The sequence below is a fragment of the Rhinolophus hipposideros genome (assembly GCF_964194185.1).
Source record: "Rhinolophus hipposideros genome assembly, chromosome: 20".
Taxonomy (NCBI): domain Eukaryota; kingdom Metazoa; phylum Chordata; class Mammalia; order Chiroptera; family Rhinolophidae; genus Rhinolophus; species Rhinolophus hipposideros.
Genome location: NC_138066.1, coordinates 14,862,743 through 14,876,268, shown reverse-complemented (window position 1 = coordinate 14,876,268; position 13,526 = coordinate 14,862,743). Strand labels below are relative to the sequence as shown.

At 52.6% G+C, this 13,526-nt stretch overlaps 1 protein-coding gene across 3 annotated transcripts in view; it reads right to left on the bottom strand.

The window, feature by feature from the left end:
• Window positions 1-429: 429 nt before the first annotated feature.
• SLC43A2 (solute carrier family 43 member 2) overlaps window positions 430-13,526 on the bottom strand; it is a 36,599-nt gene continuing 23,502 nt past the window's right edge. For all 3 annotated transcript variants that reach the window (XM_081027254.1, XM_081027256.1, XM_081027255.1), the window contains exons 6-14: window positions 11,946-12,038; window positions 10,374-10,507; window positions 10,089-10,291; window positions 9,479-9,625; window positions 6,761-6,899; window positions 5,229-5,358; window positions 3,245-3,318; window positions 1,903-2,026; window positions 430-1,388 (exon numbers count right to left, since the gene is read on the bottom strand). In XM_081027254.1, coding sequence (XP_080883380.1) covers window positions 1,227-1,388; window positions 1,903-2,026; window positions 3,245-3,318; window positions 5,229-5,358; window positions 6,761-6,899; window positions 9,479-9,625; window positions 10,089-10,291; window positions 10,374-10,507; window positions 11,946-12,038 — 1,206 coding nt within the window. In that variant the 3' untranslated portion in view covers window positions 430-1,226. The remainder of the gene's footprint in view (window positions 1,389-1,902; window positions 2,027-3,244; window positions 3,319-5,228; window positions 5,359-6,760; window positions 6,900-9,478; window positions 9,626-10,088; window positions 10,292-10,373; window positions 10,508-11,945; window positions 12,039-13,526) is intronic.

Here is a 13,526-nt window from a genome sequence, read left to right as displayed (position 1 = left end):
TCCAGACACATTTCTGGGGGCAGTTCAGGTGGGTGGATTTGGTAAACCAGGCCTGCCAGGCCTGCCTGGCAGAGGAAGGGGGCAGCCTCGCTCACGTAAACAGCTTCAGGGCCCTGGAGGAGTCTGCCAGCAGGGGGCACTGTGGCTCCACAGCCCCAGACAAGCTGCTGGCATGAGCCAGGTTGGCTCTAGGGTGTTGAGCTTGGGGCAGGCCTGGCTGGCTCCTGGGTGGCTCTGGGAGGGTAAAAGCAGATACTCAGAGCCCACACCCTACCACCACCACCCACACCTCTCTCACACATATCACATGTACACACCCACACATGCACACACCCCGAAGCCCCTCACATTCTACGTCTCCACGCAGGCCTGGACCTCCGTGTCTGTCATCCGCAGCCTCATTTCCACCCCCACAAAAACAGCTGTGTGTATGGGTGGGAGGAGGGGATGCCCCTTTAATTCCCTCCAGGTCACAGACTGGATGAAGGGTGGCAGTGGAAACTTACTCCCCGCGTAGGCCCTGAGGGAGGAGGTGTGCGACTGCTGATCAGCTTTGTCCATGGCTCTGAGCCTCCTAGGGCCATCCCGCCCTCCATGCCCTCCCCAGGCTTTAAGCCAGGGGGGGCTTCTCTACAGGCCTCTACTGGGAGGACAGGTCACGGACAGGCCACAGGGGGCTGGAATTACAAAGGAGCTAGCACCAACAACAGGAAGCGGGTCCTTCCTTCCTCAGGCAGCTTCAGACTGGCCAGGGGGGAGGTGAGGGGCCAGGCGAGGGGGGTGCAGACAGTGCAAGCCTTTGTCCTCAGGCAGGCGTGGTCAGCGGGCATGCAGCCGAGGGGCAGATGGTGGACAGTGGATGGCAGACCCCTCTGCTTTGGCAAGAGGCAGAATCCAGATACTTGAGGGTGAGAGCCTGTCTGCTGGGGGTCCTCCTGGCTCCGCTTGCAGGCACCACGGAGCCTCAAGGCTCCAGGGCTCCTCAAAGGTGGCAGAGCAAAGCCTAAGGCAGCCCCCGTTTCCAGCAATGGGAGAATCACATGTTCAAGCCCTCTCCCATCCTTCCATAGCAGAGCTGCAGGACCAAGGCCCTGGGAAGGAGCATGGACTTCCATATGGTGCAGGAGAGGTTCCTGGGGGTGCATGGAGGTCCTCTGGGGTGGGGAGGAGGACACTGATGAGTCACTGAAGCAAGGGCAGGAGGTCACAGTTCTGAGGTATGGGCACTACACGAAAGCCTCCTGGTTGGATGAGCCATTGAGCTTGAGGAAAAGCTTGTCGTCTTCCCTCTTCTGCTGCAGCTGCTTCTCCAGCTGGCTCCGGTACCAGATGAGGTAGAGGGGAAGGCAGAACCCCAGCATGCTCACACCAAGCAGCCCCACATTCACCTGGGGTGGCAGGGATGAGAGTTGCCATCACATGGGGCAGGAGACCAGGTGGGGGCTGTGGTCTTTTGCAGAGCCCAGCTCAAGACCCTTTCTCACATATATGTTGGGGAAAGGGGAGAAGGTCACAGAAAAGGAGAGGAAAAACTGAAACTGGAATGTTTAAGAGGCTAGAGGGCCACATTCCAGCACCAGAATTCCCGTTGTCTGTAGGCTACCTAGCAGCCCTCAGGGCCGGCCCTCCCCACTCCACCCCACCTGAGACCTACTGATCTGAAATCTCCAGGGGTGTGGCATGGACAGCAAGGAGGTTCTATTTATCCCAAAATCAGGTCCAGAAAGGACACTTTTCTTCTTCTGCCTGGCCACCATTCACAAAGCGACAGTGAATTAATTTAATCAAAGTTCCCAAACTGCCTGTCCTCAGGGCTCTGGAAGCCAGAGAGCAATGCCTCCCAGGTCCCCGTCAGCAGAGTGGGCAGATGCCCATAACCCACTGCCCCCTGGCCCTTCTTACCCAAAGAGGGTCTCCGTTGAGGGGACCCATCATGGCCAGAAACAGGGGCTGCTGCAGGAGGGCAAAGAGTGCGCTGACCAGAGATTGCAGTCCTGTGAGGCTGCCAAATTGGGTGGAAGGGTACCTGTCGGGGCAATAGAGAACCTGTCACCACAGGTGCCACTCTCAGGCTTTACAAATGCTCCTTGGCCTCAGCCTGGCCCCAGGTACATTAGTGTCCCCAGGCTGCACCTTGCTACCAGAGAAGAGGCAGGTGACAGCCTCAGAGAATGGCAGGGTGCTCGCCTTCAGATTACTTTTTGTTGAGCAGTTTTGCAAAGTGAATTTCTCTTTCAGACCATGTGAGGCCCCAGACTCTTGGGAGGACCCCCACCCCCCCGCGCAGGTGTGCCCTGGGCCTGTGGGTGTCTGGCTAAGCTGAGTGTAAAGTGTGGTGCCAGCAGGAGTCTGCAGTTTGGGAAACAGGCCTACGAAGCAGGTTGGAGGTTAGGCCTGGCTCTGCTGCGCCCTCATCCAGAGGAGGATTGTGTAATCACGGAAATGCAGCATCACAGCTCTCGGCCGACTCCCTCAGACCCTGCCAGGGCAGCGGCAACTTCCTCCAGGCCTGGGGGGTGGGGGACATGCAGACCTGGAATGACCACCATGCAATGCTGGGGAGAGAGTTCTGGCAAAATCTCAGAAAACATCAGGCTTTGGGGCCTTAGAGGTGGGAAGGGGCTCCCAGCGGGAAACAAGCTGGTCTTCGGTCCGAGAGACAGCAGATGGTGTTTGGATTCCAGTTTTTGAGCCAAGCCCTGGCCCAAGGAGGAAGAACACTGTGGTTCCTAATGCACAGGGAGGCAGGTTTCGTTTTAACCAAGGCCTGAGAAAGCTGTGGGCAGAATCAGGCCCCACGAGATTCTGGGTGAGAACTGTCGGATACATTCTGGGCTCAGTTAGCCATGTCTCTTCCCCTGTGAAGGGCCATTTAATGTGAACATTTAGCTCTGGGCAACCGGAACGAATCCCTGACCTTCCCATGAACAGCCAGAGGCAGCCAGGACTCAGCTGAGCGGCAGCCCCCAAGGCAATGAGCTGCCCAGGGCACTGATTCTGCTTGGGAGAACTGACTTCATGTTAAACACCAAGACTTGTAGGCACCCAACTGTTTGCCCACTGACCTACCTCCCGCCAGGTATGGCCTTCCCCTGACACAACCAACAGAAGCTCTGGTACCTGTCCCTTGATGCAAGGTGCACCCTGAGGGTAGGCTGGCCCCCCTCAGGACCTCAGTTCCACCACGAACCCCCCTTAAGTCATTCCCTCGGTCACCAGGCCGCCCGCAGCTCCCAGGACTTACACAGCAGCGTACAGGCCCCCAATGGCAGAGTGAATGAATCCTCGCACAATTGTGTGCAGGATGAAGGACAGGATCTGAGGGAGGGAGAGCAGAGCGTGAGCAGAAGACTGTGACAACCCTCTCCTCCCCTCACCCCACAGTTCCTGGGGTCCTATGCAATGGGAGCACTGGCAACCTGGAGTTGGCTTGCACCAGCTCTCCAGGGCCAATTCCTGAATGTTTAGGAATTTCCCAAGCCAGTTGTTAAATTTCATAAACTTGCAATTAAACAAAAATAAAGGTAATGAATACTCAAAACATCACTTCCTAATTATTTTACTGTTTGGCTATTATCTGTGCTCTTATGGTTTTTTATGGCGCGCACACACACACACACACACACACACACGATGGTGTGTTACTGTGACTCTCTTTCCAACTCTACAATTGGTGACATCATAGATTGAAATTAGCCATGAGACTATTTACACCATGGAAATTGGCAACTGTTAAAAATCAGGGCACCCTCACCCCGACCTAGAGTCTGTAGTTAAATATGTATTGGCAGCACTAAGCAGGTCACTAATCACGACTGGCTCTCCTGTCTTTGTTGACATGAAGGCCGTGCCCAGAGGTGTCCCTGCCTGGTCACTCAGGCCCTACTGTCCCGTCCCTAGGAAAGCTCTGCTTCTGCCAGCAGGCTTACAAGCCCTGAGAAGCACTTGTTAATGATTTGAAAGGCTTGAGAGCTGTCCACTTTGCCACCATGACCCTTTGTTCTTCATGTACAGCCTTGCCATCCTGCTCAGAAGCTAGGACCTGCTCTGAGGCATGCGGGAGCTGGGGGGGCCGAGGCCTCTCTCTGCAGTGTTGAAAGAGGGCTGCACCCAAATGTGCGGGCACATACTTGGACAAGCTCCCCTTTCCACTTCAAAAGCCTTGTTGGTTTTTCGTAACTTTGCTTTCAATGAGAACTAAACAAACAAAAAACAAAAACAGATGACTGTCCCCACTAAGACCTGTCCCCCGATTGAACAAGATGGTCCAGGCAAGAGTCTGTCAGTCTTGCAGAGAGGGCAGCTCCCAGGAGACCGGGAGGGCACCACGGAGGTAACAGCACTCCTGCCTGGAAGTGGTACAAGTTTCCAATTGTTTACTCTGATCTGCACGCACAGTGTCGGCACATACCAGCGATAGTAGCCGTGGGTGGTGTGCACACCTGGGTATTCAATGTACCTCAACACGTGGCCACTTGTGAAAAAGAAGGGACTCTTGCTTTCCTCCTGGCCCTGGCCCAAGATACCATCTGGCCTTGGGCTACACCCATCTGGAGGCAATGCCATCCCTCACGTCCTTTCCAAGTTTATAAACTTGGGGGTTGGAGCTAGAACACTTTCATGGACCTAAGGGTGGAGTCGGGCAGGTGACTAAAATCTACCTTGCTCACAATCTCTGCCAAAAGTCAGGTTTCAAAAGCGTCAGAAATCTTGTGGAATGGAATTAAACTTTTGAACCCAGATGCCAGGCAACAATCACAATCTTTTCCCACTCTCTACAATGAGAGACCCTGTAGGCACGCTTGTATCTGTTTAGTTCCCAGCAATGCCACAGATTAGCCAGACCTCTTTGGACATCAGATTTCAACTATTTGAGCAATGCAAAATAAGTAACCACGCTACCCGACATAGTTCTGGAAAATGGTATGACGGTGGTATTCACGGTATGCAAATGCACAAAAGACCAAGAGGAATGATATGCCTTTGTAAAGAAGAGTCTTCTGTGAAAGGCAATCCCAGTGTTATTTACAGCTCACTCCCAGCAGCAAACACACAGCCTGGTAGGTAAGAGGCGCTTGGTAAATAACAGGGGGCTGGTTAGTTGGTTGGTGGAATTAAATGAACGAAAAGTTACCATTCTCTTTGTTGATGGCTTTCAGGACACACCATGCACATTTTAGTCTCATTATCCCCTACCTCACCTGGCCTCTCCCTCTCCCCACACCCACCTGTAGAGGCAGGTTGGGAATGAGGCAGGTCACCCCAAAGCCGACGAGCAGCAGGTTTGTGAAGGCAAAAGCCCGCATGGCGTTGGTGACCTTCTGGATCTGCCGGTCCCGTTTCTTCTTCTTCTCACCTCTGTGGAGACACAGAGCACACACTGCAGCTGGGAGCTCCCTGGAAGAGGATGGGCTTTCCCAAGAAATCAGGCCTGGCAAGTCACAGCTTGTAGACAACTCAAGACTCTGCAACCACCCAAGCACATTTTCGGGATTGGCAGAGCTAGACCAGCACTAGGGACACTCCCATTGTACCCACTTGACTCAGCACTGGGCCTGAACCTCAGTGGAGAGGTCAGATACAAGATATGGTAATCAGCACACCACACTGCTTCAGTGAAGACTGAGCTCAAATGATGGGGAGGGAAGGAGCAAAGTGTGCCCAAGTTAGGATGTGGCAAAGCCTCATTTCATCACTAGCTTCAACTACATCCAAATCCTGCAGGGAGCTAACGATAAGGCAAATAATAAGCCAAATAAGGGAGTGAGTGGATTTCCCCTTGGGGGAGGCAAAAAGGGGTGAAGGAGAAACAAATATGCAGCAGATGGAACTGGAATGGGCACAAATAACCTCTTGGCGGTAGGACCTGACCCAGATAACAAAGCATTCTCTGTAATTATTTCCTTGGGAATCACTATTACTGATTCTAGTCTCACCACCCACACAGACACCCCATGGACAATTGTAGGGCATCGAAGAATGAATGCCAAGTGCTGGGAGGTGTGTAAGGAGTCCCAGGCCCACCCCTTCCTCACTATGTGACCTCAGGCGAGTTACTCAAACTCTCAGCTTCAGTTCTTACATCTGTAAAATGGGTATCACACTAGCACACACCTCATCAAAGTGTTGTGAGGCTTAACTGAGATACTGTGCATTAAGTGCTTGGCACAGGGCCTGATACAATCAATAGTAACTTGCTATACTAAGGTGGAGTCACAGAAGACAGCATTTCATTCATCCTCTGATCTTAGAGCCTGATGCTTACATAAAATAGGGCTCAGTATCTTGTTCAATGCTCATGATCATGAACAAATCCATTAACACCTCTTAGGGCTCTAGCAACTTACTAGTGCCACCGAGTGGGGTGAGACTTGTAGGCAAGCAGCCCTGCTTACAGTCTTTCATCCGCTGTGCTTCTCATGCTAAGGATCTGAGTGTGGTCCCGAAAGCAGAATGGTTTGATATCCAGTGTCTGCACACAGACCTTCCTCTGGTTTCCCCCCTTCTTTCATCCAACCCAGTGCTTCCCCAAGTTCAGCATACCAAAGAATTCCCACGAAGTGACAGACCCTAAGTGTGTGCTGAGCTGAGTGTGCAAGTGTCTTAACGCCCTTGGGAGAGTAGCCGTGAGCACAACCCTCTCGGGCGCCTCCTGCTGACTTGCAAACCTCACCCACCCACCGTGTCCCTGCCTCACAGGGATCACGGGGACTTCTCTCTCCCGAGGCTGGGAGCCGGCGCACAGGTCCTGCCTACGCACTGGCTGGTGTCTTTCTCCTCGGGCTCCTCAGAGGCGTCTTCACACTCCTTCAGCCTCCAGTCCATGATGTAACCGATGATGGGCGCTGTCAGCAGGCAGAGCAGTTGGAGCACGCCGAAGATGGAGGTGTAGAGGCCAACTGGGGAGGCAGAGGGGCTGTGTCATAAGGGGCTCCTTGCAGAGGCCTGGGGCAAGCACCGGGCAAAGTCTGAGACCCCACAGACCCCTTTTTGTCACTGTGGGTCTCGAGAAGAGCCCAGAGACCCTCACCTCTGAAACCAAAGCTGGAACAAGAAGCAGGCACCCTATCCTCTTCTCAAAATACCATGCTTTTTACCAAGAAACAGCTAATGAAATCCAGTATGTTACAATGACCTCCCCCAGAAGCTCCAGGAAACCTCGACGACCTGGGAACCACAAAATTAACCAATGCCTGGGACTGAGGCTTTGCATAAGTAAGACTGGTCATTGGTTTTCTGCCTTTAGAAATATACCAGGAAGGCACGACTCTCACAGGGGTTCTGACGTAAGGGCTTCAATCTTCAAAGAACCTTAAAATTAAGATGGGACTTTTTGGGCAAATAGAAACTGGAAGTTGACTGCCCCTCCCCCACCCACAGTTCTGGCCATGAGTGGTATCTGGAATTCAAGGCAAAGCGTTTTGTTTCTTGGTTGAACAGAGACTGGCTGGGAGGGATTGTTGCAATGTTTCCCGGCAATGTCCCCTTGCTTACCAGTAGCCATCACTGCATCAAGAAAGCAAAGTGAAAAAGCAGAAAGGAGCAAGGTTAGCAGCAGCAATCTCAAAGGTCGAGACAGGGAGAGGGGGCATGGAGGCATGCTAGCTCTGGGCCCAGCACACATGCCATTTCCCACCCAGACCTGAATCTCAGAGCACCCATGGGTGGCTGAGAGGAGACGGAAGAGGGCCGAGCACGGGCACCTGATGACGTTTGCCTGTCTGCTGGGGCCTCAGTCATGTGCAGCTGATGCCTTGTCACAGGCGGGCTGATGAATCATGCCTATGGCTCGCAGAGGACCGTGATGGGGAAGTGGTATGGCTGCCGAAGACCTGGCAGAACTCAGTGCCGTGTGGCCCCTCAGGAACACTGCTCTGTTATAGTTGTACTCCGAGGGCAAGAGAGGTCCAACAACTCACCCTGACCTCCAGCCAACCATGGGTCGCCCCGGACAGCCAGAGCTGCTCTCCTGTCCACCCCACCAGCTCCCTGACCATGAAGCCACCCCTCTGGGCACAGCTGAGCCTGTGGGTGTCAATGCACAAAACCTCATAGGAGCAGAACGGGGAAAAACCAATGCCCTGTCAGCTACAGATTGAATTTCCTGGCCCAACTTTCTCGACTTCTTGAAACTGACTTTTTAAATGTGGGAAACAGTTGGAAAAAAATTCCTCTTGGACAGCAAAGGATTTCTCAGACAACTCAAGTAAAAGGCCACGACTCAGCAGCAGGGAGATGTGCTTTCCAAGAGCCAGTGAGGACCCTTCTCTGCACACTTGAGGGTCTCCACCTTTCTGGGCCTGAGAGTTTATAATAGAGGGTGTTCAGACATGGTAGATTAGCTTTCTCCAAAGTTCAGCCCACAAATTTCAGTGAGTGTTACGTAATAAAACTATTCCTGTAGTAGAAATTTGGGGAAACATCACTGGACTCAACAAAGCTAAACAGGTTATGTTTTCCTACTGGGCTCTCTGAGGGCCTTTACCACATCAGCGTTCATTATGAAATTTTCCAAGGGTACATGACAGTGCTTCCCCACGGCATGTTCATTTTCACAGGGGAACCACCGTTGTCGGGGTCTCTTTGTCATCCCTCCCTTTTGTTGAGGCTAGATTTCTCATGCCCTTTAAAAACTGTATTTGATTCCTTACAATCCCTAAGGGGAAACAATTAAACCAACAAAAAAGTTGCAAACCAATGAGACTGCCAGGAAAAAGGATTTACCGAATGTGTTTGTCTCGCTTAGGGATGACTAAAGCTGACTCAGCTCAGGCCCTGAGGAAGTACTGACTTTCTTTGTAGAATCAGAACCTCTAATCTGCTAAAGGCCTGTGCAGTTTTGGAAAAGTGGCGTGTGGGTTATCAGTTCTGTTTACCAGATTTAACAAGTCTCGACTGGATTACACGGGTGCGTGAGGAAGCTTCGGCCTGGCCTTGCTTCTAGTTCAGGGTACAGATCCCAGTGCAGACCTAATTGCCCAGAAGTCTGCAGCCACAATGGCCCAGGCCCCCCCACTTGGCATCCAGCCTCTCCGTGTAACAACCCAGCAGTTTCCCAGGGGGATTCTTGGCATTGGGTTTGATTGGCTGTCTTTCAACAGGTTCTCAGGTGGAGTACTCTGTTCCAGGCAACACTTTCATTTACAAACACAGGTCAACCATCCCTTTAAGCAATGAAAAACATATACCTCACACCCCAAACACATGTAGTTATTTTAGTCCTCTCCTCCTTCCTAAACTAGGAAACTCTAATGGGGACATGAAAGAAGAGTTGGGGTTGGCTGTGATGAAATGGCTCTGACAAGTAATTTGTCCCTGGAACTCTGTCATTTCACAGCCCTGCTAGTCCAGCCCAGCTAACACCTTCCAGCCGGCTGGGCAGTGGGCTCGACCTTAGGTGGCAGGCGTGACCACCGCTCAGGCAGGGTTGGGGGTGCCCTCCTGTGGGGCTGTGCGCGGAGGTCCAGAGGCCACCTACCTACTTGCTGGTCGCCGTTGACCAGAAACTTCAGGATGTTGTTCATGGCGCCCATATAGAAGATGAGCCGCAGCTGTGTGACACACATGGTGACGAGGCTGAGCAGCAAGATGGGGCTGAATATGCTGTGCATGAAGGAGGGGGCGGCTGTGGGGAGAAGGCCACAGGTGCTCAGGGAGAATCAAGGCCGGTACCACCATGGCTCACAGCCCACCCGCCACCCAGGGACCCAGGGTGTGGGGAGGGGAGGCCAATCTGCTGATCAAATCACTCTGTGCAGGATGCGAAGATGGGCCCAGGTGAGGTTAAAGGTGTAGGTACTGGGGGTAGGTCACCCAGCTGTGTAAAACCAATTGGGTGAATCCCTTACCCTCTCCGAGGTAAGGTAAACCAGGGTGAATGGTGCTGCCTGCCCTTTTGGGATGAAGTGGGAATTAAGTGAGACAATACCCACAAGGCCCTCGGCCGCAGTGCTGGCCCCTTGGCCCGGGCTGGAGCTTCCAGATCTGGACTGGCCACCCCTCCCTATCTTGGGGGAGTGTGAGTGGGTGCAGACACGCCTGCTGACATCTCAGGCAGGCCCGGAAGGCGAGGGCCTTGAAATGGGTACCTGCGGCGTCTGGCTGGCACTTCACCTCCAGGTCGACAGTGGACAGGCACAGCTTGTGGCCTTCCTGCAGGGCCGCTTGCTCCTTGGTGCTCCTCATGGAGCTCCCCACGCTGAGGCGGCGCCCCACTGTGGTCACCTGCTTGTAGAACTGTTTCCCTGTGATCTTGTGGTCAAAGCCCAGCCAGCTGAACTTGATCTTCACCCTGGAGGCCACAGGAGGGTCCGTCAGTGCTGTCCGGGACCCTGGCCAGGGGAGGGGGGAGGGCAGACAGCATGTCTACTTACGAGTAGTCCATGTCCTCTGGCCCCGGGAAGGGCTCCAGAGGCCAGTTAAAGAAGCAGTTGAGGAAAACCAGCCCAGAGCAGCCTGCCCAGACCACCAGGATGGTGATAAAGGAGGCACCAAAGTCGTAGATGACCTGAAAGGCACAATGGGGCAGGGGCAGGGCTAGCGGGGACAGCCAGGCAGCACCGGACAGCCAGGCAGCACCGGACAGCCAGGCAGCAGCAGGGGCATCTGGCAGCCCCGCTCTCCCCGTGCCGAGCTTATGAGGAGTCAAAGCCCTGACAACCCGGCGTTCGGTCACCACACATCCTATATCCTGATTATCCCAACTCCCCCTGGCACGTCATTAACCCTCTGCGCCTCCATGTTGGACCAGATGTCACTTCCTTGGAGAGGCCGTCTTTGACAGCCCCCATCACTGTCATATCACTGGATCGCAGTGAACAGCCCTGGCTGAGAACACGGACGTCCTCATTCATTGTTAATCTAGCTCCCTGAGAACAGGAACCTGCTGGCCTTGCCCACTGATGTCGTTCCAGCGCCGTAAGGAGCATACACAATAGGTGCCAAAAACTACTCGAGGAAGGACGGACGTCTCACTTTGCTCCGTGGACTAGGCGTGACACTGGCATGTGCCCTCAAGGTGTTGTGGTGGAGGGTAAGCAGGTGTGATCCTGGTAGAGTGCTCAGTGGCCAGGGGGCCAGGGGAGCCTGCTGAGCACGAGCGTGTTAGCTGTTACCATCGTTTTACCATTTATTTCCAGCACAAGAGTCCCCAGAGTACTGGCAGACACTGCCCAGCTCCCCCGAGAGGGCCCAGCGGCAAGACACTGAGCTGGGAGGATGAGGCACAGGTAGGATTCTCAGCACTCAGCACTCCAGGAGTCTGAGAATCCCTCAAAGGCCTGGCCCTAGACCCTCCAAGTACCTCGATCCCCAGGTGACCAGCCCATATCTGTGACTCCTTCTCATCTATGGCCTCCCCACACACCACACACCTCAGGAAAGGGGACTCTACTTGCTGCTGGTGTCAGAGGAAGGAGAAGCCCCTTCTGAAGCCCTGGCGGGAGCGACAGAATTTGGAACAGGAACTGGAGCTGATGGCTTGTGAGGTGTTTGATTCATGCTGACCCTGTATGACTTCCATGGGCTCAGAATCCTGCCTGGGAGGGAAACAGCTGAACCAACTTGGCCGAGAGCAGTGCTTTGGCTAATGGGAAGTCACAGCCCAACAACAACAGACCTGAGGGTGGGGAGACTGGAGTTGGACTCAGGATGGGGAACAAACTCACCACCCCCTTTCTCTACCCCAGCCCAGAAAAGCAAAGGCATCCTGAGGTGACACCCTGTAATGGTACGCTTGAACTTCCCATCCCCCATGGCCTAGTGGGTTTCTCTTCTTCCTCCCATGGTGCCCAAGTGCATCCTCCCAGGTGTGGGTTGTGGGGAGGGACCAGCCCCGGCGCCCACAATTCCCTCTTTAGGGAGTGTTGAAGAAGCTTTGAGAGAGGCTTCTGTTCAGATACTAGTACGAAATACACGTGCTGGAATCTGGCTGGCCACACCCTCACCTTTATTCCTGGGAAGGTGACTGCTGAGGAGGCGTAAGAACCAATCATCAAGGCAATAAACGTGGACCGAAGGTCACCAAACATATTGGGCAGCTGCAAGAGAAGAAGCAAGGGACACTTCAGCTGAGAGAAAGGACAGAGGAGGATAAAGGAGGAGGGGAAGAGAGGACTAAGGCGTCCTTAGGCACCCTTTCTTATCTGCTCTCCTTGTGTAATTCACAGGGGAATGAGTCCAGGGGATAATTACTGCTAATTGAAAGTTTTTCCTTCCTGGGCTGAGGTTGATAAGGGTGGGGGAGGAGTGTCATGCAGAATTCGGACTCCGGATGTAAGGACAAAGCCATTGGGCTTCCTGACTGACCGTGTCCCTCTCTGCTCCAGTCTTTGCAGGATGACATGGAGATGCCAGCGAGCAAAGCTGGGAGCCTTGCATCCCTCAAAGGGAGCAAGCCTGTTAAAAATAAGAATCTATTTGGGGACAAGAGTCATTTTATAAATAAAAATATCAGCATCCCAGAAGGACCAGATGTCAGCAAAAGCAACTTTCAGTTCTGAGAAAGTAGATTTCTGGAAGGTGCCAATCAGAATTCTCCAGTTCCCTCAGGGCTGACAACGAAGCTGGCCTGGGATTTCTGCTTCTGAATTTCTAAGTGCTGGAGGGCCTTCCCTTTCCACCTGGTGTTTGCTCCAGCCATTGTACCTGACAAGGCCAATGTCAAGAAAGGCTCCGGCTTTCCTTCCAGTGAGGCCACTCTTTTGCATTTCACATCGAATCATTCTGGGCCCATCTGACACACACTTCAAAGCTAAAAACCTCAGCAATTCCACACAAATCCAGGCATGATAAAATAGGAGAGTGCAATCACGGAATCAAACAGACATGGGGCAAAGTACATCCCCCAGAGAAGCCAGTCACAACTTCTCTCATGAACTTCAAGAGAGACTGCACCCATGTCGTGAAGGTTTCCGATCACCCACACCCACACCCACACCCAATAGCCCTGACATTGAAGATGCTCTCTGGGTGGCTACACCAAGCTGTTTTGTTGAATTCAGACTGTTTACATGGACCTATTCTATGTTCCCTTCCCCCATTCTGCAATCATTTTGGGGTTTTATCAAACCCGGAACATATGATGGCTGCGTGCAAGCTAATCCACTGTTGCTCAACAGAAGCAGTTTGAACTTGGCCACACACCTGGTCCTCATCATTTCTGCCTATTTTGCCCACAATTAAAAATGAGTAAGGCATACATCAAATCATCATGTTGTAGACCTAAAACCAATACAACGTTATATGCATAATCTCAGTTAAACTGGAAAAAAGGAGTAAGGAACATCATCAAAATTAAAAACTTTTGTGCTTCAAAGGACACCATCAAGAAGCTGAAAAGACAATGCACAGAAGAGAAAATTTTTACAAATCATGTATCTGATAAGGGACATATCTAGATTATATAAAGAACTCCTACAACTCAATGATAAAAAACATAAATAACCTATTTTAAACACGGGCAAAAGATCTGAATAGACATTTCTCAAAAAAAAAAAAAAAGGCCAATAAGCACATGAAAATATACT